At 42.2% G+C, this 25665-nt stretch overlaps 1 protein-coding gene across 1 annotated transcript in view; it reads right to left on the minus strand.

Moving 5' to 3' along the window:
• Nucleotides 1-215: 215 nt before the first annotated feature.
• Nucleotides 216-25665, minus strand: part of NKAPD1 (NKAP domain containing 1) — a 57267-nt gene continuing 31817 nt past the window's right edge. The window contains exons 6-7 of the mRNA XM_082274168.1: nucleotides 20215-20268; nucleotides 216-731 (exon numbers count right to left, since the gene is read on the minus strand). Of these exons, the coding sequence (XP_082130294.1) occupies nucleotides 227-731; nucleotides 20215-20268 (559 nt within the window). The 3' untranslated portion in view covers nucleotides 216-226. The remainder of the gene's footprint in view (nucleotides 732-20214; nucleotides 20269-25665) is intronic.

The following is a 25665-nucleotide window of genomic DNA, read 5'->3' on the forward strand; positions in this document are numbered from 1 at the left end:
ATATACTTTTCTCCCTTTCAAAATACTTTAACTGCTCCAGTTAAGTTATTTAACTTTTTAGTATTCCTCAAATTTAGGGACAAAAACATGACCAGCACTGTTGCCATAGGACTATATTTTTTAAACATATTATTGCACATTTGAAAGGTTTGAAAAAAAAAAAAATATATACAAACATTTTATGCCTGTGATTTCAGGCTGATAAAAATCAGAAATACGGGGATATTTAGTCCTCATCGGAGCTCTCCGAGCTTTCATCTTTGGCCACTTTCCAGTTGGTTCTTCTACCTTTCCTGGTTTCTATGTCGGAGTCTTTTTTGGACTTTGATCTGCTATGACTACTATGATGTTTCTTGCTAGATTTTTCAGTCCATCTTTCTTTACGTACCTCTATTTCAGTATCCTCTGTACTGCTCATCTCATCACTTGATGAATCACTGTCCTGTCCGGAGGATGATGGCCGTTTCTTTGCCCTCTTTTTCCGTGTCGTCTTCTTTCGCTTAGATTTCTTTCGCTTTTCCTCTGATTCATCTGAGCTTTCGCTTGAAGACTCTGTACTTTCCACCTGCTCTTTCTTTCTTTTCTTTAGTTTTTTATGTGAACGCTTCTTCTGCTTTTTCTTATGACTCTTCTTTGACCGTTTACGTTTGCGAGATTGTTCTTTTTGGCTTTTGTGCCTTGATTTCTCTTGTCCATTAGCTTTCCTTTTACTACCTTCTTCCCCTCGATCGCTAAAAGAGGAATAGTGAAGAATAAATGTCAGGACACCTCTCCAGTGGAGGCTTGAAGTTTATTAATATTTACGGAAATAAAGATAAGTAGTTCTTTGTACATGTTTACAGTTAGTTCTAGCATCTATACACTATGTAGACCTAATCAAGAGTTTTACTTTTGTTTTAAGAGATACTCACTGTTATTATATTCCTATTATATCAGTGCTTTACAATATAAAAGACAGACAGTACAGTTATAATATACAAACATTTAATTGCCGTGCTAAAATGACAAAGAAATAAAAAGTCCCATAAATATTAGTCCAATTAGAAGTGATATAGTCCAATCATTAAACTATTAGATTATGCGAAGGAAAATGTGAAGGATTAAGTGTTCAACATATATGGAAATACTTGGCTAGTAAGGATCATATAAAAAAGGTGAAACACCTGGGTGCGCCTCCACCATATAATATGAGATGGCCGCTTACCAGAAGAAATGGACTCTAGATTATAAGTCTCATAAGCGCAGTATGATGGAAAATCCTTAAGACAGGAGTTATCAACCCCCTTTCCTTTGCAGCGAAACGGGAGACCTCAATGGCTTTTCTCTGGTGTCCAAAGGGAACACTCCTAGGGAATAATCGACGGTTCCCCGGCAAATCATGCATGGAAGATGAATCAAACTCCCACAGTGTGTCCTCAGCACAGTTACTGTCCCCTAACCGAAAGCTCAAGACCACTCATTGCGATCAGGAGTTTTCGGACCACGTCACCGCCCTGATTGGAGGTCACATCACGTGTTCCTTAGATGTGCCCCGCCTCCTTGGGTCATAACCCTCTTAAAGCGGCAGGAGCCGCCGGCGCTAAGAGGTTAAAGATAAAAAGATACCAAATATTTACACAGAGGCAGTAGATCACTTTGGAGTGATCTACTAGTTTCATGATTGGACTATATCACTTCAAATTGGAATGTGATATTTATGGGACTTTATTGCTTTGTCATTTAGCATGGCAGTTTTCTGTTTCTTTTTGCGGTTTACAATCTTATCCATATTGTTTTTGCCAGTGGCTTATATGTGCAATAACTTTGAAATTTAAGTACAGTTAGATTACAATACAAGAAGGTTAGGAGGGATCTGCTCATGTGATCCTACAATCCAACAGGGTGGGTCAAGTGGTACAAAAGGTAATAACTGCGAAGGATAATCTGATGGAAGGCTTAAAAGTTCAGTTGTTAGGTGGAGGTGGGATAGGGATCCTTGAAGACATTTTTTTAAAGAAAGCCTAAGGCTGGGTTCAAACACACACTCACTCAAAAATGGATGCAAGCTCAACCCCCATCCATAGACTTCAAAATGTCCTTTAAACCATTTACTCCATACATGCCTCTTTGAGGGTGGTAAATGTGCGGCTACAACCATCTGCATATAAAAATCCCCTTTATTGTAGAAAAATAATGGGGATTTTTGACTCACCGTAAAATTCCATTTCTCTGATGTTCATTGACGGACACAGTTCCAGATCTTCAAAACCATTGGGTTATACTGCCCCCTACAGGAGTAGGACACTAGGAAGAAAAAGAATCTGGCTACGCCCTATGGGCAGTCCCGGGGGGTATACGCCCTCTCCCTGCTATAGGTACTCAGTTTTGTTACAAGCCAAGTCAGAAGAATAACTTTTTGCTAGCCTGTCGCCCGAAAACCACCTCCATTCGGGACACAAAGGACTACAGGGCCGCCGTCAGTGCATCGATGGATGGTTGGCACCGGAGGGCCCTGCAGCCTCAAGACGCTCACTGGCCAGACCGGGGTGACCACTTATTCTACATTATCCAGCCGGTCGCCCAGTCCGGCAGTTGATTGTAGATCTCAAAAGGAAAAAAAAAAAGAAGAAAAAAATTTCTATCTAAGACCAGAGATCCCAGCAAGGAACTAGGTCCTTACTCCTGACAAGGCAGAAAAAAAAAAATTAGTACCTATAGCAGGAAGAGGGAGTATACCTCCCTGGGACTGCCCATAGGCATAGTCAGATTCTTTTTCTGCCTAGTTTCCTACTTCTGTAGGAGGAAGTTTAACCCAATGGTTATGAAGATCAGGAGCTGTGTCAGTCAATGAACAAAAGAAATATAAAAATCCACATGTACATCCCAGGACATTTTAAAAAAGAAAATTCCAGCTAAACTGCTCCTATTATTGCTTGCATGTGTCAAACAGTGTAAATATCATATTGGTTGTCACTTATGTTTACTGTGTATTCCATTTCATATTTCACTACATGGCCTTTCAAAAAGCAAATTTCCTACAGTCCAACGGGGGAATGGAAGTTGCATCCTGAACCAAATAAATTTGGCCTATAAGATCATTAGCATATTTATTGGCTTTTCCAAGAGATCGGTCATGCATGTTCATAAAACGGGAACTTAAGAGTAAGATTGTGTTATTCACACAGTGATTCATGGAACATAAATAGTAGCAAGTCCCAAAGACTCCATTTCTTGGTAGTCCAAAGATACACAGACCACATTTTAGTGCATTAACCCTGCCCTTAAGGGTCCAGAAGAGGTAGAGGCACAAAAAGCATCCCCTTAGCAATATGCATGGGGTTCTTCACCTCCCTCGCATTAGTATATTTGATATGCAGTCCTTTACATACAGTGCCTTGCGAAAGTATTCGCCCCCCTTGAACTTTGCAACCTTTTGCCACATTTCAGGCTTCAAACATAAAGATATAAAACTAATTTTTTTGTGAAGAATCGACAAGTGGGACACAATCATGAAGTGGATAGAAATTTATTAGACATTTCAAACTTTAAACAAATAAAAAACCGAAAAATTGGGCGTGCAAAATTATTCAGCCCACTTAAGTTAATACTTTGTAGCGCCACCTTTTGCTGCGATTACAGTTGTAAGTCGCTTGGGGTATGTCTCTATCAGTTTTGCAGATCGAGAGACTGAAATTTTTGCCCATTCCTCCTTGCAAAACAGCTTGAGCTCAGTGAGGTTGGATGGAGAGCGTTTGTGAACAGCAGTTTTCAGTTCTTTCCACAGATTTTCGATTGGATTCAGGTCTGGACTTTGACTTGGCCATTCTAACACCTGGATATGTTTATTTGTGAACCATTCCATTGTAGATTTTGCTTTATGTTTTGGATCATTGTCTTGTTGGAAGACAAGTCTCCTTCCCAGTCTCAGGTCTTTTGCAGACTCCCATCAGGTTTTCTTCCAGAATGGTCCTGTATTTGGCTCCATCCATCTTCCCATCAATTTTAACCATCTTCCCTGTCCCTGCTGAAGAAAAGCAGGCCCAAACCATGATGCTGCCACCACCATGTTTGACAGTGGGGATGGTGTGTTCAGGGTGATGAGCTGTGTTGCTTTTACGCCAAACATAACGTTTTGCATTGTTGCCAAATCTGACCAGAGCACCTTCTTCCACATGTTTGGTGTGTCTCCCAGGTGGCTTGTGGCAAACTTTAAAAGACACTTTTTATGGATATCTTTAAGAAATGGCTTTCTTCTTGCCACTCTTCCATAAAGGCAAGATTTGTGTAGTATACGACTGATTATTGTCCTATGGACAGAGTCTCTTACCTCAGCTGTAGATCTCTGCAGTTCATCCAGAGTGATCATGGGCCTCTTGGCTGCATCTCCGATCAGTCTTCTCCTCGTATGAGCTGAAAGTTTAGAGGGACGGCCAGGTCTTTGTAGATTTGCAGTGCTCTGATACTCCTTCCATTTCAATATTAATCGCTTGCACAGTGCTATTTGGGATGTTTAAAGCTTGAGAAATCTTTTTGTATCCAAATCCGGCTTTAAACTTCTCCACAACAGTATCTCGGACCTGCCTGGTGTGTTCCTTGTTCTTCATGATGCTCTCTGCGCTTTAAACTGACCTCTGAGACTATCACAGTGCAGGTGCATTTATACGGAGACTTGATTACACACAGGTGGATTCTATTTATCATCATTAGTCATTTAGGTCAACATTGGATCATTCAGAGATCCTCACTGAACTTCTGGAGAGAGTTTGCTGCACTGAAAGTAAAGGGGCTGAATAATTTTGCACGCCCAATTTTTCAGTTTTTTTATTTGTTAACAAAGTTTGAAATATCCAATAAATTTCGTTCCACTTCATGACTGTGTCCCACTTGTTGTTGATTCTTCACAAAAAATTACAGTTTTATATCTTTATGTTTGAAGCCTGAAATGTGGCAAAAGGTCGCAATGTTCAAGGGGGCCGAATACATACATTCGCAAGGCACTGTATGCACACAGGGGTTCCCGGTCCACAGGTGATCAGTTATATAAAAGCAAGGTTTCATGTCGTTGTGGACAAACTCTCTCTCTCTCAGGAACTTTTAACTGGACTTTGGATCAAAGCACTGTTGTAAAATTACAATCCAGCCCATATATATATATATATATATATATATATATATTCTGTACTCCACCCAGTTCCTATATCACAGTCCTAGGCATCAGTCTTCATCCCCATTTGGGGCAGAGGACATTGTTCCATAGATACATAGCAATCATCAATTACTAATGTAAACAGAGTCTCTGTAGGAATAGTACTTCTCGGATAGTTGTCCCAGGTACTGCATTGCTTTCAACCGATGTCATCACCACCATCTGCAAATCGGTTTCATGAGTGCCTGGATGTCCAAAGGAGCAGGTAGCTGGGTCAAAAAGTCTGACCGGTTTCGCCGGACATCCCGGCTGCTTCAGAGACTGTTTTACAATAACAGGTTTATTTCCTGCTATTTATCTGGGCTGTGCCATCTAAAATGGCCGAAAACGGCGCTACTGCACATGTGTAGAGCGTCATGACGTCAAGGCATGACGCACGTCGACATCTGCCATCTTAGCATAGGGTAAACCGGGACAGAGAGGATGAACCTTGGGAGAATCGACAACAAAGGCTGTAATACCCATATCTCTCCACTAGATGTCACAAATCATCCACAGTGCCTATATACTTACCTAACCCACTCTTCGATTGATCCATCTGTCCAAAAAAGTTGTTATACAGCCAAGATCAGTAACAGGAAATCCATATGCAGATTGAGATCCCCATATAAACCAAATATCCAATATTATTATGCTTACTTATATGCACTTTTCCATATCTTCCTAAACTAATAGCAAACAAAAAAAAAATTAAAAATTTTCCTTCCCTCAGGAAAAAAATAAATATTCTCCTATCACCCCCTCTCCTTCTTTCCTTACACTTTATTTTCTGGATACATTATTTAAGGCAAAAATGGAGAAAAACAAAAATTTAATTTTTTCCTTGTTTTGTATTCTTTACATCATTTAGGGTAAAAATGGAGAGAAAATTAAACTCTCAATGAGGCCCGGGGGACTTAGTCGCCTCCAGCTCCCAAATCCACCTCGCCTCATGCTGTAAGACTATGCAATCATATACTCACCCCCTTTTGTTATTAGGCTGGGTTCACATGGATGCAAATTGGTTGCTAGTTTCCCCGCATCCAATTCCCATGACAGGAAAGTGTGACCAGTTCTCAATGTACCTGGTTCACACAGCGCTCTGGAAAAGGGTCCTGTGTGTCTTTGGCTTTGTTTCGGGAGTGAATACAGGCAAAAATTCAGACCCGATTCTCACCTGAATCAGTGAACAGGCATGCACCGGACCCCAGGCACGAACCAGCGACCACATCAGTGTGAACCCGACCAAAAGATAGATCGAGTAGGAATAGCTATACAGATTAAGGTAGAGCATTTCGGAAGATGGGAGAGGCTCAGGAGAAGTCCTGGAGATGAGCATGGGAGGAGGAGACGAGAGCTCGAGAGCAGCGAGTCTTGGGAGGTTTGGGAGATGTATTGAGACAATATTGGTAAAGTAGCTTGAGACAGAGTTGTAAATGGATTTGCATGTTGTTCAGATTTTGAATGTGAAGAAAAAGGAGGGGGAAGGTGTATGGCGCTGCCAAAAAGTGCTGATGTTTCTATATGTCCAAAAAATAAGTGTTAAAGGTATATACAATATAAATCACCAATATGAATAAAGTGTCCAGTGCATCGTATGTGTCTTCCTAATAAATGTGCAATACTAAAGGATGATTCAACTATGATAAATATTTGTGCTGAACTGTGAAAAAAAGTGGATACAAAATAGGTGAGAATTTAGTGTGATAAGAAATTTGTGTGAAATGTATGAATTATACAAAATATAAAAACTATATAAAAGGTGTGAAATATACAAAATATAAAAAATATAAATATATAAAATATAAAAAATAGTGGATCCACTTAAATCTACAGCCGTAAAATACAAACCATCAAGTATGACTTAAATGAGGTGCACAATAGGTAGATAAATATTATGGCAGCAATAATACAAGAATAAATAAGTCCGTTACACCTAAGAGAGAACAAATAGTCCCACAATGCTAAAAACTTTCCCTAAAAAACTTGGCAAAAAAAGGTGACTTGAGTGCAGGTGTTCTGATGATAAATGTTAAAGGTGCTCAGGTATATGGTGACCATTCAGTGCTCCCCGCACCCCTTGGACCGCACTCACCAGAACTATGTACCCCTGCAGGGGTATCAGGCCTTGAATCTATAATCCTGGATCTCCTCCAATGACCATCAAAGTGGTTGGGTGGTCCGATTATCTGCCCGAATCTTGTGAACCCGGTTCCTCAGCAGTCCAAAGTCCTGAGAACTTGTAGCAGCTGCGGAACGCTTGCCTTTCCTTGCCTTTTTGTGGCAAGGAAAGGCAAGCGTTCCGCAGCTGCTACAAGTTCTCAGGACTTTGGACTGCTGAGGAACCGGGTTCACAAGATTCGGGCAGATAATCGGACCACCCAACCACTTTGATGGTCATTGGAGGAGATCCAGGATTATAGATTCAAGGCCTGATACCCCTGCAGGGGTACATAGTTCTGGTGAGTGCGGTCCAAGGGGTGCGGGGAGCACTGAATGGTCACCATATACCTGAGCACCTTTAACATTTATCATCAGAACACCTGCACTCAAGTCACCTTTTTTTGCCAAGTTTTTTAGGGAAAGTTTTTAGCATTGTGGGACTATTTGTTCTCTCTTAGGTGTAACGGACTTATTTATTCTTGTATTATTGCTGCCATAATATTTATCTACCTATTGTGCACCTCATTTAAGTCATACTTGATGGTTTGTATTTTACGGCTGTAGATTTAAGTGGATCCACTATTTTTTATATTTTATATATTTATATTTTTTATATTTTGTATATTTCACACCTTTTATATAGTTTTTATATTTTGTATAATTCATACATTTCACACAAATTTCTTATCACACTAAATTCTCACCTATTTTGTATCCACTTTTTTTCACAGTTCAGCACAAATATTTATCATAGTTGAATCATCCTTTAGTATTGCACATTTATTAGGAAGACACATACGATGCACTGGACACTTTATTCATATTGGTGATTTATATTGTATATACCTTTAACACTTATTTTTTGGACATATAGAAACATCAGCACTTTTTGGCAGCGCCATACACCTTCCCCCTCCTTTTTCTTCATCCTCACTATATTCTTAGTAATATAGTATAAAGGTGGGCTGCAGCCAACATTAAATACTAGGAATCTAGAATTATCCTAAGCGCGGATTTTTTACATTTCAGATTTTGAATGTATTCATTAGGGGTGGCAGGCACTGCTAAGGTAGATAGATCTGGTGGAAGATTCATGATAGAATAAAGAGGGATAGTCTGTGTAGAGTCAGGTGTGACAGACCCAACTTGGACAGTGGCTTTTGGAGGGGACTAGGGGCTTGCCCCCTACCCACTGTTTATGGCCAAAGGGGAGAGCAGATCATCCTTTAATGATGGAAAACAACATGATGGATGCTGAGAGCAAGGCTTGGATTAATTCTCTGAATAAGGACAATAAAGCTTCCCTTCTGGAGGGGTGTGTAATATTAATCTTGTACAGGTTAAATGTTTAGAGGGAATAGGATAGCCCTCCTGCAGACTGGGTTGGAGAGGCTCCTTCACTTGGGATAGAAATATTTATCAATATCCCTCAAGAAATCTATGAAGATAAAGTAATTCCACTTTTTCAGACTGCTGGAACATTGTAGGAGTTTGTCTCAGACTGTTGTAGACTGATGCTAGACTGTTGTACAATGATGCTAGACAGTCTGAGGAGCGGTGGGATCACTATTTGTTGAGTGTTTATTATGTGCCTCGTAAGTGTCAATTCCCATTGTTAATTGAGTAGAGTCATGTATTGTTTCTGTCTGTTGGCTAACTCTTGGAGGTTACTAGATGATGGGACAAGCCTTGTGTCAACTCTACCTTGTTATCTAACCATTGTGTGATGTGTTAGGTAATATTTGGTTTTATTGTTCATGTGGTGACTGACCTACTTTTAAAGTGTATAAAAATCTGTATTTCTGTTCAATAAACTATACAAAATTGTTTCCCCTGAATATTGGGGCTTTTTAGGCACTTTTATGTTTGATCATACAAATGAAAATTTAAAAAAAAAAAAAGATACATTTTATTAATACATGCTAAAAAATTGGTTATTACAAATACAAAAAAATACATGATAATGTTCACACGACACAATGTATACATATTACGATGGACTGCGAAAACACCAACTGTGAAGGATGCAATGATGAAGATGTAACTTCCTCCATCCGACGCGTTTCAAAAAGCAAAAACTCTCATCAGGGGTATGGGAGGTGTCACTTAAAGTCAATCACATGGTATTGCACGTAGACATTACATCTAAACAAAATCTGAAGCTTCTGCTTGTCCACCCAATTTTTGGATGGACAATTTATATACCCATTTATATAATTTTTTTATAAACATTATTTCATTTGTATGATCAAACATAAAAGTGTCTAAAAAGTCCTAATATTAAAGGGAAAACAATTTTATATAGTTCATGAGGGATGTGGCACAAGCAGAGTGTAACCACTAGTATTTTGATTTTCTGTTCAGTAAACAGTCATTCCTTTGGTTTTACCTCAACATCTTGTCTGGATACCAAGGCAGTGAATGAGTAGCTTGGTGGTTTAATTGGTTAAAAAGGGGCACATTTGAGAGAGTTTACAGAGATTTGGTCCAGGACTACACCTAGTACCCTTGTATGAGGGGAGGGAATGTTAGTTGTAGTATTGATCTTGCTGGTAAAGTCAGAGGAGAGCACAGGATGGGCAGAATGATATGAGCTTGGTGTGCGAGACGAACTTCTAGATCAGATGACTACGGTGTTTGGCTTCCATAGTGGCTACATGATCAGAAGAATCATGATCTTGATTGTAATTAAAGCCTGGGAGCTGTCAGTGAAAGCTCGGTCACTGTGCTGTCTCAGCACAGAAACCTCAGGCTCCATTGGAAGCATATGTGCAGCATGTGGGTATTAAGTACTGCCTTCTTTGCCACCACACATAATCACATTGACAGATCCATAATGCGGTTTACACTAGAAAAGTAGCTTTCTCCGTGTAACTAGAGCACTGCATGTATCAGAAGTGTCAGAACTCCTGATGAAGACAGAACCTGCTGTAAAACAGCAGAGGTCCTATGTTTAAATTAAGTGTGGCGAACTCCCAGTGTAAACAGCATGGCTGACCTGTCATTTGACAGATCAGACTCAGAGTGCGGGAGACCAGAGTAATGCAGAGGAGGTGGGAGAGGCTCTCACCATTGCTGTACCAACCACTACAACACCTGAGGTAGGATCTTTTCGTTCCTCTTGACCTGGCTGGCCTTCTACCTTCTCTTTATGTTATGAAGATAAGAGGAGTTGGAGGTGTTCTATAGTCTAGCATTGGAAAACTAGGCAAGACTGACGATGCGGATAGGAGATTCAGTGCAACAGAGGCACTGTGCTATTAGCTCAAACAGGAAGTTAGGAATATATTGGATATCTGACAAGATCCACAGTTTTTTTTTTCTGTACCATCAGCATTTTACAGGGATAAAGCATGGGAAAATCCATGTTTTGCGGTGATGTACTGAATGTTTTTGCTTTTTTTAAATTTGCCTAGACATGCAGTTAGGTAATCCACTTGACTTATACATATAAAAATCTGCATTTTTTTTTTTGCTGGAAAATTACCCCCAAACATTATATTTATTTTAAGCAGAAGCCCTAGAGAATATAATGGTGGGTGTTGCAATTTTTTTAGGTCACACAATATTTGTGTAGTGGTTTTTCATATGCAAATTTTTTGGGGAAAAAAAATGCAATTCCTTGAATTTAGTGAACACAAACACAATACAATAATACCTACCTTTTGGCAAAATATAATTTTACGCTGAGTAAAAAGAAACATAGTTGCATAGTCTAGTTGAAAGAAAAAAAAAACATCTAGTTCAACCAATAAAAAGGGGGAAAAAATTATACAATCCTATATCCAGTTAATCCAGAGGAAAAAAAGAAAAAACCCAGCAAAGCATGATCCAATTTGCTCCAACAGGCAATCGGATATTTCCTGGATCAACTTTACCTATAAAATGTTAGTATCCAGTTAGAATATGTACTTTTAGGAAAGAAACATTTCATGCTTTAAAACTGCACACACACGCACACGAGGAATGGCAACAAGCTACAAGACATTACATTTTTATATTTTATTACAGTTAATTACTTTTACACCGCATCTTTACATTTTTAATCAACTTTATTGCTATTACAAGGGATGAACAACATCCTCCATTATAGCACAGGCCATGAAAGATCCTCTTTTTGGAGCGCTCTGGAGTCTATTGGACCCCATATCACTCCTCTGGCCTCCACAGCATCTGATCAAACTGAGATCAGTTTGATCAGATGCTCCGGTAAGGGACAAAATCCTTATCGCCTTTGGTTTCTGACTTCACAGAAGGGGGGCAGGAATTTCCATTCCTGTCACTCTTCTCAGCAATTGAGAATGAACCCTCCAATTGGATGGGAGAGCCTGGTAAAGGCAGCGGGAAAGGAGGGGACCCCCTTCCGCGACCTGTAAAAGTTTTCCAGAGGCTGTGAAGCCGCTCAGATAACTTTTACATGAAAGAGAAAGAATCGATTAAAAAAAAAAAAAAGTACTGGGATCATGGTTGTAGCCTCAGCCATGATGCTGGTATAACCATCCCAATGCGAGGCTGTATTTTTACGTATGGCAGTATTGAAGTGATTAATGTGAGCCTTGCTATTCTTTTGCCTATTCCGTCTAACACTACCTGTCCATGAAGTTTTCTGTAAGCCCTTTTTGCACTATGAAGATAGTTGTTGATAGCAGGTGTAAAAAGACTAACGGGAAAATGTCCACAGCAACGAAGGTAAGTGCAGCAAAGTCGGCTTGGATAAAATTACATAAGCCCTTCTTTTCTAGACTCACAGGCTGATGGTTTATTTTCATAGCAAAGTGAGTCAGGCAATAGAAAAATAAATCATAGTTCCGTCAAATCATTGAATGTTGAAGGGGAGATGCTATTGTATTCAGGCAGACTTTGGGGGGAAAAAAAAAAGGGTTTTACACTACGTAGGGATTGCTTGAAAGCTCTGAAAAGGAGAGAGCGTGCAGTAAAGAAATTACAACATCTATCCACAAGTACCCGTTATGTGGGATAGCAGCACAGCAGTTCCCAACCTCCGGGCCCCGTACTGGTCCGTGATTTTTTAAAAAATCTGGACTCCCAGCAAGTGGTAAGCGGTAAACAATGAGTGCGTGAAGAGTCATCTGTATTTAGAGCTGCTGCCCATCACTTGCATTACCAACTGAGCTCCACCTTATGTCAGATCAGCAGCAGCATTAGATTTTCACAGGAGAATGAACACTACTGCAAACTGCGCATGCGAGGGATCTAGGTTGCGCGCTCCTTATAAAAATCTATGATGATTTGAGGTGGAGTGGAGGCGGTGATGCCAGCACTAGGGAATGGCTGCAAATACAGATCATTACTTGCGAATAAGCCAGGTGAAACAACTTTGTCTATGCTAGAAGAGTATCAACTGCTTGCGATCGCAAATGACGGTGGCCTTAAAAGTATGTTTGAGACAACTTAAAATGTCCATATGTTATGGATTAACTACTTAAATACAGGGCACTTTCAACCCCTTCCTGCCCAGGCCAATTTTCAGCTTTCAGTGCTGTCACACTTTGAATGACAATTGCACGGCCATGCAATGGTGCTGTATCCAAACAAAAAAAAAATTTCACCTTTTTTTTTTTTTTTTTTTTAAGACAGAGCTTTCTTTTAGTAGTATTTAATTATCACTGGGTGCTATACACAAAAAAAAAAAAAAAAAAAAAATTTGAAAAAAAAAAAAAAAAAAGAAGGATTTTTCTTTGTTTCTGGTATAACATTTTGTAAATAAGTAGGTTGTCTCCTTTACTGATAATACTGCACTGACGGGCACTGATGAGGAAGCACTAATATGTAGCACTGATGGCCAATGATAGACGGCACTGACAGATATCACTGGTGGGCACTGCTGGTGGTGCCTGCACTGATCAGTGCAGATCCCCCTGTCAGGGGTGCTGCTTATCGGCTCTTCTCTACTCACACCCTGTCAGCCTCAACAGAGGAATGGGAGGTCTATGGAGGAGCAGACAGCACCAGGTAGGAATTCCTAGGTGATATAGGTGGTTGAAGTGGGGGAATTGTAGGAGAAACTCCCTGTAAAAGTACTGATATGGGTCTGCAAGGCAGGGAGGTTTCTGGAAGAGGATGGATAAGTCAGGAACCTGTCTCTTAAGACTGTATAGGGCTAGATGGTGGTCAAGACCAGACACAATAAAAGCCAGAATATACCTGTAAGTAATCGAGTATTCTCTGGGGTGAAGCCTTCTGTCCTCACACCATGCATAGAAGGCCCTTCATGTAGGATGGTAAATAATGCAGGGGTTGGATTCACTTGCTCTGGGCAAAGTGAGGATGGCCAAGTCGGAGATACCCCTATCCTTTAGGATTTGGTTTCAAAAGCCATGTCAATAAAGCCAGTGACTGAGAAACATGATGGAACAGGGAGGTCTGGTCGGTTTGGAAGAGGCCAAGGATCGTCCACACGAAATCTTAGTATGCCTGTGTACCATGTTCATCCAAAATTTGGTGCAATGAGAATCACTGGAACCCTTCTCTATCTTGCACAGCAGTCGAGGGAAGATCTTCATCGGCAGTTAGGAATATACCAGTTTTAAGAGAGTCCAAGGAATCCCCAGAGTATCTAATGCAAAAGCTAAAGGATTCCAGGTCCTGGTCACAAATTTGTTCAGCTTGTTGTTCAAGCTGGAGACCATGACGTCTACATCTGGTTATTCTCACCTTTACAGAGATTTTGAAAGAACTCTAGGTTGCAGAGACCACTCCCCCAAGCCAAGGCATTGACTACTTAGGAAGTCTGCCTGTCAACTATCTACTCCTTGACTGTAGATAGGTAAGAGAGCTGGAATGTAAGTTTCTGCCCATGAGAGCCACGATTAGCCTTGTTTCTTTCAGGGCTGCTAGGCTTCTGGTGCCCCTTTGATGATTTATATAGGCCACTGCTGTGGCACTGTCCGATTGTACCCCCACTGTGTGACCTCTTAAAAGGAAGGTCTAGTGTTGCGGAGACAAACTGATGGCTCCCAGTTCCAGACTCTTGAAGGTCTGGCTGTGACCATGTTCCCTGAACAGTCAGGGAGTTTTAAACTCTGCCCCAGCATGTAAGACTTGCATCGGTCGTTACAATGTTCCAAATATTATGAAGAGAAGAATTTCCTAATTCCAGGGCAGGATAGCAGATCCATCAAGCTAGTGAGATCTTTGCTTGACTTGATAGAAGCGTTGTGAGATCCAGGGATAGAATTTGTTTATTCAATGTCCTGAGGATGATGGATTGAAGAGGTCAGGAATGAAACTGGACAAAAAGGGAATAACTTTGAAGGAGACCACCATAAGGCCCAAAACCCTCATGAAGAATCAAATTAGGGGTCTGTGACCTGAGGGATTAGGACCCAGGCTTGAACGGTGTCAAAGATTAGACCCAGGTACTCCAGACAGTGTTACGACAGGGGGGCAGATTTTGGAAAGTTGACTATCTAGCTGAAGGTTTAAAAGGAACTGGATTGTCCTTTGGACGTTGGCAGACCAGGTTTGGTGGGTCCTTTACAGCAAAATGCAGGAAGAGATGGTGTGATGGGAAAATGGGAATATGGATATAGGCATCTTGTATGTCTAGTGATTCAGAAACCCCCTTGTTTAAATGGAAGCAATTGGCAAATTGTGTACAGGTATATTTTAGTTTTGGAACATGAAGAGATCTGTTTAGAGATTTTCAGTCCAGGATTGGGCTGCTGTCCCCCAACCTTGAAACTTTTCTTCTGAAAGAACTAGTACAACCACTCCTTGTTCCTGAACTGGTGCAAGACGGCCATCAAATCTGAGTTTCTTTGGTCTGAAGCTGGCAAATTGGAATGAAAAAAAAAAGTGGGAGGAGGAGGCAGGGATAGAAACTACATGAAAAGACTGATTCTTTTTAAAATGCTTTTCCATAGGATAAATATCGGTAAAAATCTTAGGAGTATTAAACTTTTTCAGGGCATAGCTAGTCAAAGTACTTAATCAGTCTGTTCATGTAAAGGAAAAATAATTTTAGACTTTTTTGCAAGCCTCTTCGTAGCCAAAAAAGTCATTAGAGTCAAGATTCATTACCTGATAACTCCGTATCAGGAGAAATAGGCTCCTCCTCCTGCAAGAAACACAAGCACAGATAGGTTTAAAAAAGGCCACCCACTGGCTGCCCCTTAGTCGTATAAAGATTGCCTTTTGCTGTCCAGGACAAACAGCCTGATATATCTAGTTACATTTTCTATTAGTAAGGATGGGGTCCACCGTCCTGGAGGATTCATGGAAAGAGAATTATCAGGTAATAACTCAGACTGTCCCAAATCATCCTCCAGGACGGTCACATGAGACCCCAACGATGCATACTTAGGATGGGACTACCACTTGCAGGACCTTCCGACAAAAGGTCAGATCTTGGGCAGAGATTAGATCAATCCTGTAGTGGCTCACGAAAGTGGAGTCACTGGACAAGGCGACTGCTCGGCAAAATTTTCTTGATGGATGTCTCAGCCTTTTCCACCCACGAAGTAGCTACAGAGCGAGTGGAGTACGCCTTCGCATCTGGATGACTCAATTGGATTTGGGTCGAGTAGGCTGTTTCTATCGCCATCTTGATCCATCTGGCTATAGAACTTTTAGATGCTGACTTTCCCTAATGAGTGCCTCCAACAGTATGAAGAGGTTGGACGCCTTTCTGAAGGGTTTAGTGACCTACCACAAACGTAGGACACACCTCCTGACGTCCAAAACAGCAAAAGCCTCTTCTCCCTGGTTAGAAGGTTTCTGGCAAAAATCTGGGAATACCACCTCTTGTGACCAATGAAATGCCGATGTGCCTTTAGGGAGGAACAGAGGATCTGTTTTGATTACCAGCTTGTCTGGAAAGATCGTGAGGAATGGTTCTTTTAAAAACAGGGCTTGTAGCTCACTTGTACGGCTGGCCGATATGATGGTAATGCTACCTTAAGGGTGAGATGTTTAAGGGATGCTTCCGTGAGTGGTTCAAAAGAGTCTCTGGTGCAGGACTTGAGCACCAATGAGAGATCCCAGGGGGCTTCCCTCTGGCACTTGCTGGGACGGGTTCTCTCAATGGATTTGAAAAAGTAATTTTACTAATTGATTGTTGATCGGCATGTCAAGGAATACGGATAGGGCTGCCACATGGACCTTGAGGGTACTCCATGTGAGCTGGCCTTCTACACCCTCCAGGAGGAAGTCTAGAATCGTACTTATGCTCTGCAAACTTCTATTTATGGACTGCATAATGCCGCAAATCTTCCTGGTTACTGGCTTACTACTTTGTAGTAGGGTGTCTACCACCTTGGCAGAGAGTCCCTTGTCCAGCAGCGTGCGCCGTGCAGGGTCCATGCTGACAGTTTCAAGGTTTGGATTTGTGGTCGATAAGCTCCCGATTGCGATAGTAGATCGCTCTGGCTCGGTAGGATCCAAGGGTCTTCTTCCGCCATCTTTTTCAGTGGCGTGAACCATGCCCTTTTGCCCAGTAAGGTGCCAGGAGAATCAATATAAATCCCTCTAGCCGAATCTTCCTGATTGTCCTGGGAATAAGTTGGATTGGTGTAAATGCGTAGGTGAGGTTAAATCGCCATGGGAACCCCAGGAAGTCTATCCCTAAAGAGTCCTTTTCTCTTTCCAAGGAGAAATAATTTGCTACTTTGTTCTTCGCTGTGGCGAACAGGTCTACTTCTGGGGAACCCCAGCTCAGTCAGTGCCGAGAAGATTTGGGGGTTCAACTCCCATTCTGTTGGATCCAGTTGTCTGCGACTTAAAAGATCCGCCACAGTGTTGTTCGTCCCTTTGATGTGGATCTCTGGGAGGGATAGCGAATGCATTTATGCCCGAGAGAGTGGGTTCGTGGACTCCCCTCATCAGAGGTTTTGACTGTGTGCTCCCTTGGTGGTTGATGTAGGCCACCGTTGTGACATTGTCCCGACAGTACGTGGATGTGTCTGCCCATCATTTCTTTCTGGAAAGCAAGCAGAGATTCCCATACTGCCGTGAGCTCCCTAAAATTAGAGGAAACTTCTGGTCCTGTATAGTTCCAGGCTCCCTGTCTTACCTGGTGGCCTATGTGGGCTCCCCAACCTATGGCGCTTGGGTCCGTGGCGACTCTGACCTGGATAAGCGGAAGCCAGAGCCTTCCCTTTGTCAGCGGGTCCTTTTTGAGCCACCAAGCTAGGAACTTTCGGATAAGATGGGATGGGGATCTTCTCCTCCAGGGAGGTTGTCTTTCCATCCCAATGACTTAGGAGATGGCACTGTAGTGCTCTCATGTGAAATTGGCCCCATTGAACAGCAGAGATGGAAGCAGCATGAGGCCTAGGAGGATCAGTATGTTCCTTCTTGTTGCCCTGGTTGCAGTGATCAGCTGTTTAGTCGCATTGGTCAGTTTTATTATTTTGTCCTCCAGCAAGAAGGTCCTTTGGGCCACTAAATTGATAGTGTAACCCAGAAATACCACCCTCTGAGATGGGATTCTGTTTGATTTTTGCGTGTCGATTTTCCAGCCAGTGAGGCAAGGAAAATTTCAGTTGTTTGAAGGTTTGCCAACACCTCTTCTTTTGTCTGACCATAGGTTAGAAAGTCGTCCAGATATGGTACTATCTAGTCTCCTTTCAATCTGAGCTCCTGCAGGACTTTCGCCATGTTTTTTGTGAATATGCAAGGAGCTGACGAGATCCCAGAAGGGAGAGCCTGGTACTGAAAGACGGATTTGCCTTCTCACTCGAATAGCAAACCTCAAAAATTTCTGATGGCTGGGATGGATCCGGATGTGGAGGTAAGCGTCCTTCTGGTCGAGGGTTACTAAAAAGGCTGCCTCTGGAATTAAGGAACTTACTGAGAAGATGGATTCCACCTTGAATTTCCTGTATTGGCTCGATCAGTTGAGGCCTTTCAGGTTTAGGATTAGGCGATGTTTGCCCAAGGGTTTTGCCCCAAGGAAAACTTGGGAGTAGAAACCCGATACTTGCTGAGAAGGGTTAAAAACAAAATTACACTGCGCTTGATAGATAGAGTTACAAAGAAAGTATCAGCTGCTAATATAAAACAGTTGTAAAACCTCAACTATAAGAAAATAAAAACAAGGTATACAGCGCTCGACACAGTGATCTCAATCTAAGCAAAAGCTTAAGATAAAGGTGAGTCCATACAAACTATATGTAATTCCATAAATCACTTAGTAATGAAAGTCCATATAGAAAAAAGGAGTCCAAGAGGAATTCCCGCGGACCAGGTGGTAAGTAAAGAGATAAAGCCTCCACCAAACACCAATAAGTGTGGCCTCTTACCAGAGTTGAATGATCCCCATTACAGGGATCTGAGCACGCCTTACAGGAAATCCTTATGACCCCCAATGGATACACAGATTAAAGGTTCTTCTCCAACAGGTTACAGCCTTAATGATCTTAACCACTTCCGGCCCGCGCTATAGCTGAAGTACGGCTACAGCGCGGACTCGAATTTCCGGGAGGCCGTCTTTAAACGGCCTCCCAGAAACAGGCTCCCCGCGCGCTCCCGTGAGCGCGCATCGGGGAAAATCTGTGTCGGCCGTGTCCCTTGGACACAGCCAATCATAGATCGTGGTGAATGGCCAATCACAGCGGCCATTTACCACGTGATCGGACCGTGCAATGAGAGATGATCTCATATGTAAACATATGAGATCATCTCTCATCGCCAGCTCTCCTTCCTCACACGGAGACTGCAGTGTGAGGAAGAGGAGAGCAGATCACCGGTAAGGGGACACAAAGGAATGTAATCAGGGCACTGATCACCAGTGCCCTGATTACAGAAGAGGGGAAAAAAAATGCCACAACTGCCAACAGTGCCCCCCATCAGTGCCCACAGTCAGTGCCCATAGTGCTGCCAGTCATGTCATGAATTCTATCCTGTACCCCTCCTTGATTACCTTCAGGATTAAAGGGTTTGCACAAAAACTTTGCCATAGTTTAAAACCGTGTCGTAATCCTCCTTCCACTGGTAGGTAGCGTCCTTGGGGTTTATCGCTGTTGGGCCCAGAATTGGGGAATAGGACGTTCAATTTCCCCTTGTTTTTGTTAAAGGCCTTCGTCGGGGATGTGTCTATACCCCCTCTGATTGAGTTTCTCCTCTTGGGCGACAAAAAAACCTTTTCGGCTTTTCTTTTGGACAGGATAGGGGTTTTTTTTTGGTGTCTCAAGCAAAAGTAGTGGGACTTTGTGGGCAAGTAATGAGTTTAATTCAAGAAGTAAAATAATTTGGATTTATTTCATTAATACATATAACATACGTATCGATAATGTGAGCTCACATTATCGATACGTATGTTATATGTATTAATGGAATAAATCCAAATGATTTTACTTCTTGAATTAAACTCATTACTTGCCCACAAAGTCCCACTACTTTGGCTTGAGACACCAAAAAAAACCCCCTACCTTTTAGACACAAGGGACGGAGGCAAAAACCTACTTCTACTACCTCAAGATCAAAAACCCCCACCCCTTCTTTTGGACAGGAATCCTTTGGATTTGTCAGTTGACCTTGCTAACACTTTGTTAAGCTCCGGACCGAACAGTAAGCTACCCTCAAAGGGGATGTTACATACCTTATTCTTTGAAGCGTAGTCTCCATCCCAGGTCTTGACCCAGAGGGCCCTCCTGGCCGCATTAACCTGTGGTGCGAACTGAAAATCCAACAGCTTCCCGCAGAGGCGTCAGCCATATATGCCACTCCCTTTTCTATCAAGAGCAAGGGAGTCCAGCGCCTCCTCTTTGCCAGGGACTTTCCAAATGACCACGGAGTTGTTAGAGCCAGAACAACTCCGTGATCATATGTTTTGATTGATCAGAGTATAAAAAACAAAACTATATACACCCATCAAGGAAAATACACAAAACAGATATATTACAGTCCTACATTTTTATACATACCTTTCTGTGTCAAATTCTTCAGGGTACAGTTCTTTATACCCACTATGCCCCCATCTGAAACAAACAAGGAAATAAGTTTACAGTTTGCCAAATAATAATAAAGAAAGGTGCTCAAAGTGAGATAAAACATATCAGGCAGGGGGGAAATAAAATGTACAGACTCAATTAAAAGAAGGAGGGGGTGATATGACACCTTTTGACTACTTCAGAACCAGCTTGCGGCACCTCTTTTCTATCCAGGCCATTTTTCAGTGCTGTGATATTTTAATTGACAATCAAACACTGTACCCAGATGAATTTTAGATTTTAATTTGCCAGAGCTGAAAATATGATAAGGAGTCAGGAAATTCCAACCCCAATGCCAAAAAAAGTTTGGACATTGTGTAAAATCTACATAAAAATCAGAATGTAATGATTTGCAAATCTCATAAACCCATATTTTATTCACAATAGAAAATATAAAACATATCAAATGTTTAAAGTGAGAAAATTACCCTATTTTTTTCTTAAAATGGTACATTTTGAAATGGATGACAGAAACATGTCCAAAAAAGTTGGGATAGGGCAACAAAGCTGGCAAAAGTGAGTTATACTAACAAAGGAGAGCTGGAATAACATTTTGCAACTAGGTTAATTAGCAACAGATCAGTAACATGATTGGGTATAAAAAAGGGCATCTTAGAGAGTGTCAAATTGTCTCAGAATTAAAGATGGGTAGATGTTCACCAATATGTTTAACCACTTCCATACCGCGTCATTGTAAAATGACGGCGGCAGGAAGCTTTTGTCGATCCAGGCCGCCGTCATATGATGGCGGCCCGATCTCGCCGCTACTGCGCGCCCCCCGGGGGCACGCAGTGCGGCAATCAAGGATGAGGCTCGTCCCTCGGACATAGCCCATCCCCGATCAAGATAAACAGCCAATGAAAATTGGTTGTTTACCACGTGATCGGCTGTGTCAATCACATGAGCGGCTCCAGCACGAGCCGCTCGTTCCCTCTGCAATGCGCGCCCCCCTGATGACAGGTACTCAGATGACAGGTACTCGGGTACTTTGATTACCTGTCATCGGAGTACCCGAGTACCTGTCATCGGAGTACCTGTCTCCAGCCCAGAGTGCCCGAGTACCAATCTGCACCCCATCAAAATTACCCGAGTACCTGTCTCTATCCCATCAGAATATCCAAGTACCTCTCTGAAGCTCATCAGAGTACCCGAGTACATTTCTGCAGCCCATCAGAGTACCTATCTGCAGCCCATGCCTCCTAGATTATGTGTTGGAGTGTTTGCTTTCGAAAATGGGGTCATTTATGGGGGTATGCATTGTCCTAGTGTTCCAGGGCCTCCAAAAGTGTGATAGGTTGTAATGAAATTATGTGTGTAATTTATGCTCCTAGAACACCTGACGGTGCTCCTTGCATGTTGGGCCTCTGTATGGGGCCAGGCTGTGACAAAGTCCCACATATGTGGTATCGCCATACTCAGGAGGAGGAGTAGAATGTATTTTGGGGTGTAATTTTTGCTATGTACATGCTATTTGTTAGAAATTACCTTATAAATTGACAACTTGTGTAAAAAAAAAAAAAAAAAAAAAAAAAGCGTTTTCATTTTCTTTCCACATTTTCCAAAAACTTCTGGAAAAAACGACATGTTCAAAAGACTCATTATGCCTCATAGAATATACATTGCGGTGTTTGCTTTCCAAAATGGGGTCATTTTGTGGGGGTTTCCATTGTCCTGGGGTTCCAGGGCCTTCAAAAGTGTGATAGGTTGTAATGAAATTATATGTGTAATTTATGCTCCTAGAACACCTGACGGTGCTCCTTGCATGTTGGGCCTCTGTATGTGGCTATGCTGTGTAAAAGTCTCACACATGTGGTATTGCCATACTCAGGAGGAGTAGCAGAATGTATTTTGGGGTGTAATTGCAAGTATGCATATACTGTGTGTGAGAAATAACTTGTTATGACAATTTTGTGTAAAAAAAAAAAAAAAAAAATTATTTCTTCATTTTCCCAAGAATTGTGGGAAAAAATTACAACTTCAAAAAACTCACCATGCCTCTTACTAAATACCCTGGAATGTCTACTTTCCAAAAAGGGGTTATTTAGGGGGTATTTGTTCTGTCCTGACATTTCAGGGCCTCAAGAAATTCGATAGGCCGTCAGTACATCAGGTGTGATCAATTTTCAATGATTGGCACCATAGCTTGTAGACTCAATAACTTTCACACAGACTAAATAATAACCACTAATTTGGGTTATTTTTACCAAAGATATGTAGAAGTATAAATTTTGGCCCAAATTAATGAAAAAAAATTACTTATTTGCAAAATTTTATAATAGAAACTAAAACAAAATGTGTTTTCAAAATTTTCACACTTTTTTCACTTATATCGCAAAAAATAAAAAACCCAGTGGTGATTAAATACCACCAAAAGAAAGCTCTATTTGTGGGGAAAAAAAATATAAAACATTTGATTGGGTACATCGTTGTATGACTGAGTAATTATCATTCAAAGTGTGAGAGTGCCGAAAGCAGAAAATTGGTCTGGGCAGGAAGGGGGTGTAACTGCTCTTTATGGAAGTGGTTAAAGCGGTGTCTAAAAATTGTTGAACAATTTCAGAATAATGTGACCACAGGGTTTAGGTTTAGCGATGTGACATGGGAAGTGCGTTTGGCTATGGGCGGACAGCAGAGCGGTAAAAAGAAAAAGGAAAGGTATGAATAAAGGTGCAGTAGGAAGACTCGATGGAATACTTAAAAAAAAACAAACACAGAACAGAAAGTGCAATTCATAGCACAGTAAAGTTTATTAAAATAGAAAAAAAAATGATGATGACAACAATTGCTGCACTCACACATCTAACAGGAAAGTTACAGTGTCTAATCTAACATAGCAGGAGAGGATTATGCAACTCATCTAGGGCTACTAGGTCCTGCACAACAGCTACATAGTGTGTTTTTGTTTTTTGGAGTTTGATTGACAACCCTTCACTAGCTCATAAACCGGTGAAAACACCCTTCCTTTTTCCATGTAGCTCAGGACTTCACTTCACTGAAAAATTCCCTGCGCCTTTTTTTTTTTTTTCTTACCTAAAAGATTTGGTTCCCCTGAGTAGGCGACTTGGCTGTTAAGAATAAACCTCTTTGATGAAGAGTGACTGCTGTTTGCTGGGTGTTGACTTGTGACCTGACCATAATGGCTGGTAAAGGACTGGAAAGATGGGACTCATGGTAGGACTTTATTGCTTTACCTTTCTCAATTCCTCTCCTTCTTGGCATGCACATGAAGAACTTACAGTTTTTAGGGTCTTGTGACTGTCGACATTTCCCAGCAGTTGCCATAAATACAGGCCGCTCAACCGCTTTAAGGCTGGGAGGCAGCATGAATGAAACGGATTCATTCCTCCCTTTCTGTTTTTGGATATATTCCAGCCACCCATTTCCCTTCTTTTGGCCGGTCTTTTAGGCAAGCTAGGAAAGGCTTCTGCTGCTGTTTTTTATAGTTAGGATACTGTGTAAATGGGTCTGCTCTGGCAATTGTGTTTTTTCTGTTTCTTGTCCTGGTTTCTTACGGGTTATGACTTCTCTAGATGCTTTAATTTAGTCTCCTATTAGGTTATACTTATTATGTCTGTCTATCTGGTTTTCTACCTTTAAGAGGTGCTGCTACTTTTCATTCTGCGGCCATAATCGGCCATCTCTGAAATCTTTAAAGACAAGGAAGAAATAGTGCTCAAGTGGATGAAGTGACACTCCCCTTGGTCCAATGTCTGCTGACTGAGATAGTTCACCTGCCAATTTTCCACACCTGGAATGTGCACAGCGGAGAGGGCCGCAACAAAGCGTTCTGCCCACTGGAGAATGTCGGATACCCCCAGAGCTGCCAACACACTTTTTGTTCCCCCTTGGTGATTGACATAAGCCACCGCCGTGGCATTGTCAGACTGGATCCGTACTGGGAACCCCGGAGCCGATCTGTCCAGTGATCCAGGCACAGCCTGATCGCCCAAAGTTCCAAGACATTGATCGGCAGTCTGGATTCTTCCAGCGTCCAAACAACCCTGAGCGGAGCTCAACCCCAGGACACCTCCCCACCCAGACAGATTGGCATCTGTCGTGACCACTGTCCAATACAAGGGGGAGACAAGACTTGCCCTGCCGAAGAGTGGGAGAATGAAGCCACCAGACTAGGAAACCCTTGGTTTCCGAGCGCTCCCAAAATCGGATTGTCCAGAGACTTTGGACAGTTGTCCCAATGCACTAGGATCTCCCTCTGAAGGGATCTCCTCAAAAGGTAGACCGCTTCAGGCCCAGCACTCGCATGAAAGTCTGGGGGGGACCTCCTGTGGGACAGCAAGAGATGAATAGCAGTATGCAACTTCTGGAGTTTGTCCAGAGAAATAAACACGCTGGCCAGAACGGAATCCAGAGTCAGATCCAGGTAATCCAATTTCCTGGGCGGGATCAGGGCAGACTTCTGGTAGTTCAGAAGTCAAATGAACTCCTTCAAGGTCTGGATAGTGATCTCCACGTCGTCTGCCAATGCAGATGAGGACTCCCCTGGCAAGATGAGGTCGTCCAAGTAGCCCAGCACAGAAATCCCCCGCTGATGTAGCAAAACCAAAACCGAGGCCAACACTTGCGTGAAGACCCGAGGAGCAGAGGCGAGACCAAAGGGTTACGCCACGAAATGATAGTGCTCCTCTCCCACAGCAAAGCGGAGGAAACGCTTGTGTCGGGCACATATTGGAATGTGCAAGTAAGCATCTTTGATGTCGATAGAGGCTAGGAAATCCCCCTGATGTAGGGATGCCACCACCGTGAAAATGGACTCCATTCTGAATTTCTGTACCTACACAAAGCAGTTCAAGGCCTTCATGTCCAGAATTGGACGAACCTTGCCCTCTTTCCTTGAGACCGTGAATAGGTTTGAATGAAAAACCTTGACACCGTTCTGATACCAGAATGGGGAAAATCACTCTCTGAAGTAACAGGTACTGCACTGCCCCGAAGAGAGCTTGCAGCCGGTCCAGACACAAAGTGGGGGAAAGATCCTTTCTGGGTGGGCAAGAACGAAACTATTTTGTAACCGGACAGAATTACTTTGTGGACCCATTTCTCGTTCACCAAGGAGGTCCACGGGCAAGGAAACCAGTAAAGACATCCCCCCAGCCCAGGCATGGTCTAGAGAAACCTGGTCTCTGCTTGCCAGACCAGGGCTGCTTGGAACCTCCCGAGGAGGGCTTGAAAGGTTTTGAACCCTTGTCAGTGGACCTTGAAAAAAACTTTGTGCGCCGAGAAAGAAGGGCCGCGTCTGCGACGAGGCTCCCTCCCCTTCCCAGACTGCGGAAGAAAAGTGCTCTTCCTCCCCCAAAGGATTCTTAATGATGTCAACCAGAGTAGCTCCAAACTGGCGAACACCTTGAAAGAGCAAACAAGTTAAAA

The sequence above is a fragment of the Pelophylax lessonae genome (assembly GCF_965119305.1).
Source record: "Pelophylax lessonae genome assembly, chromosome: 12".
Taxonomy (NCBI): Eukaryota; Metazoa; Chordata; class Amphibia; order Anura; family Ranidae; genus Pelophylax; species Pelophylax lessonae.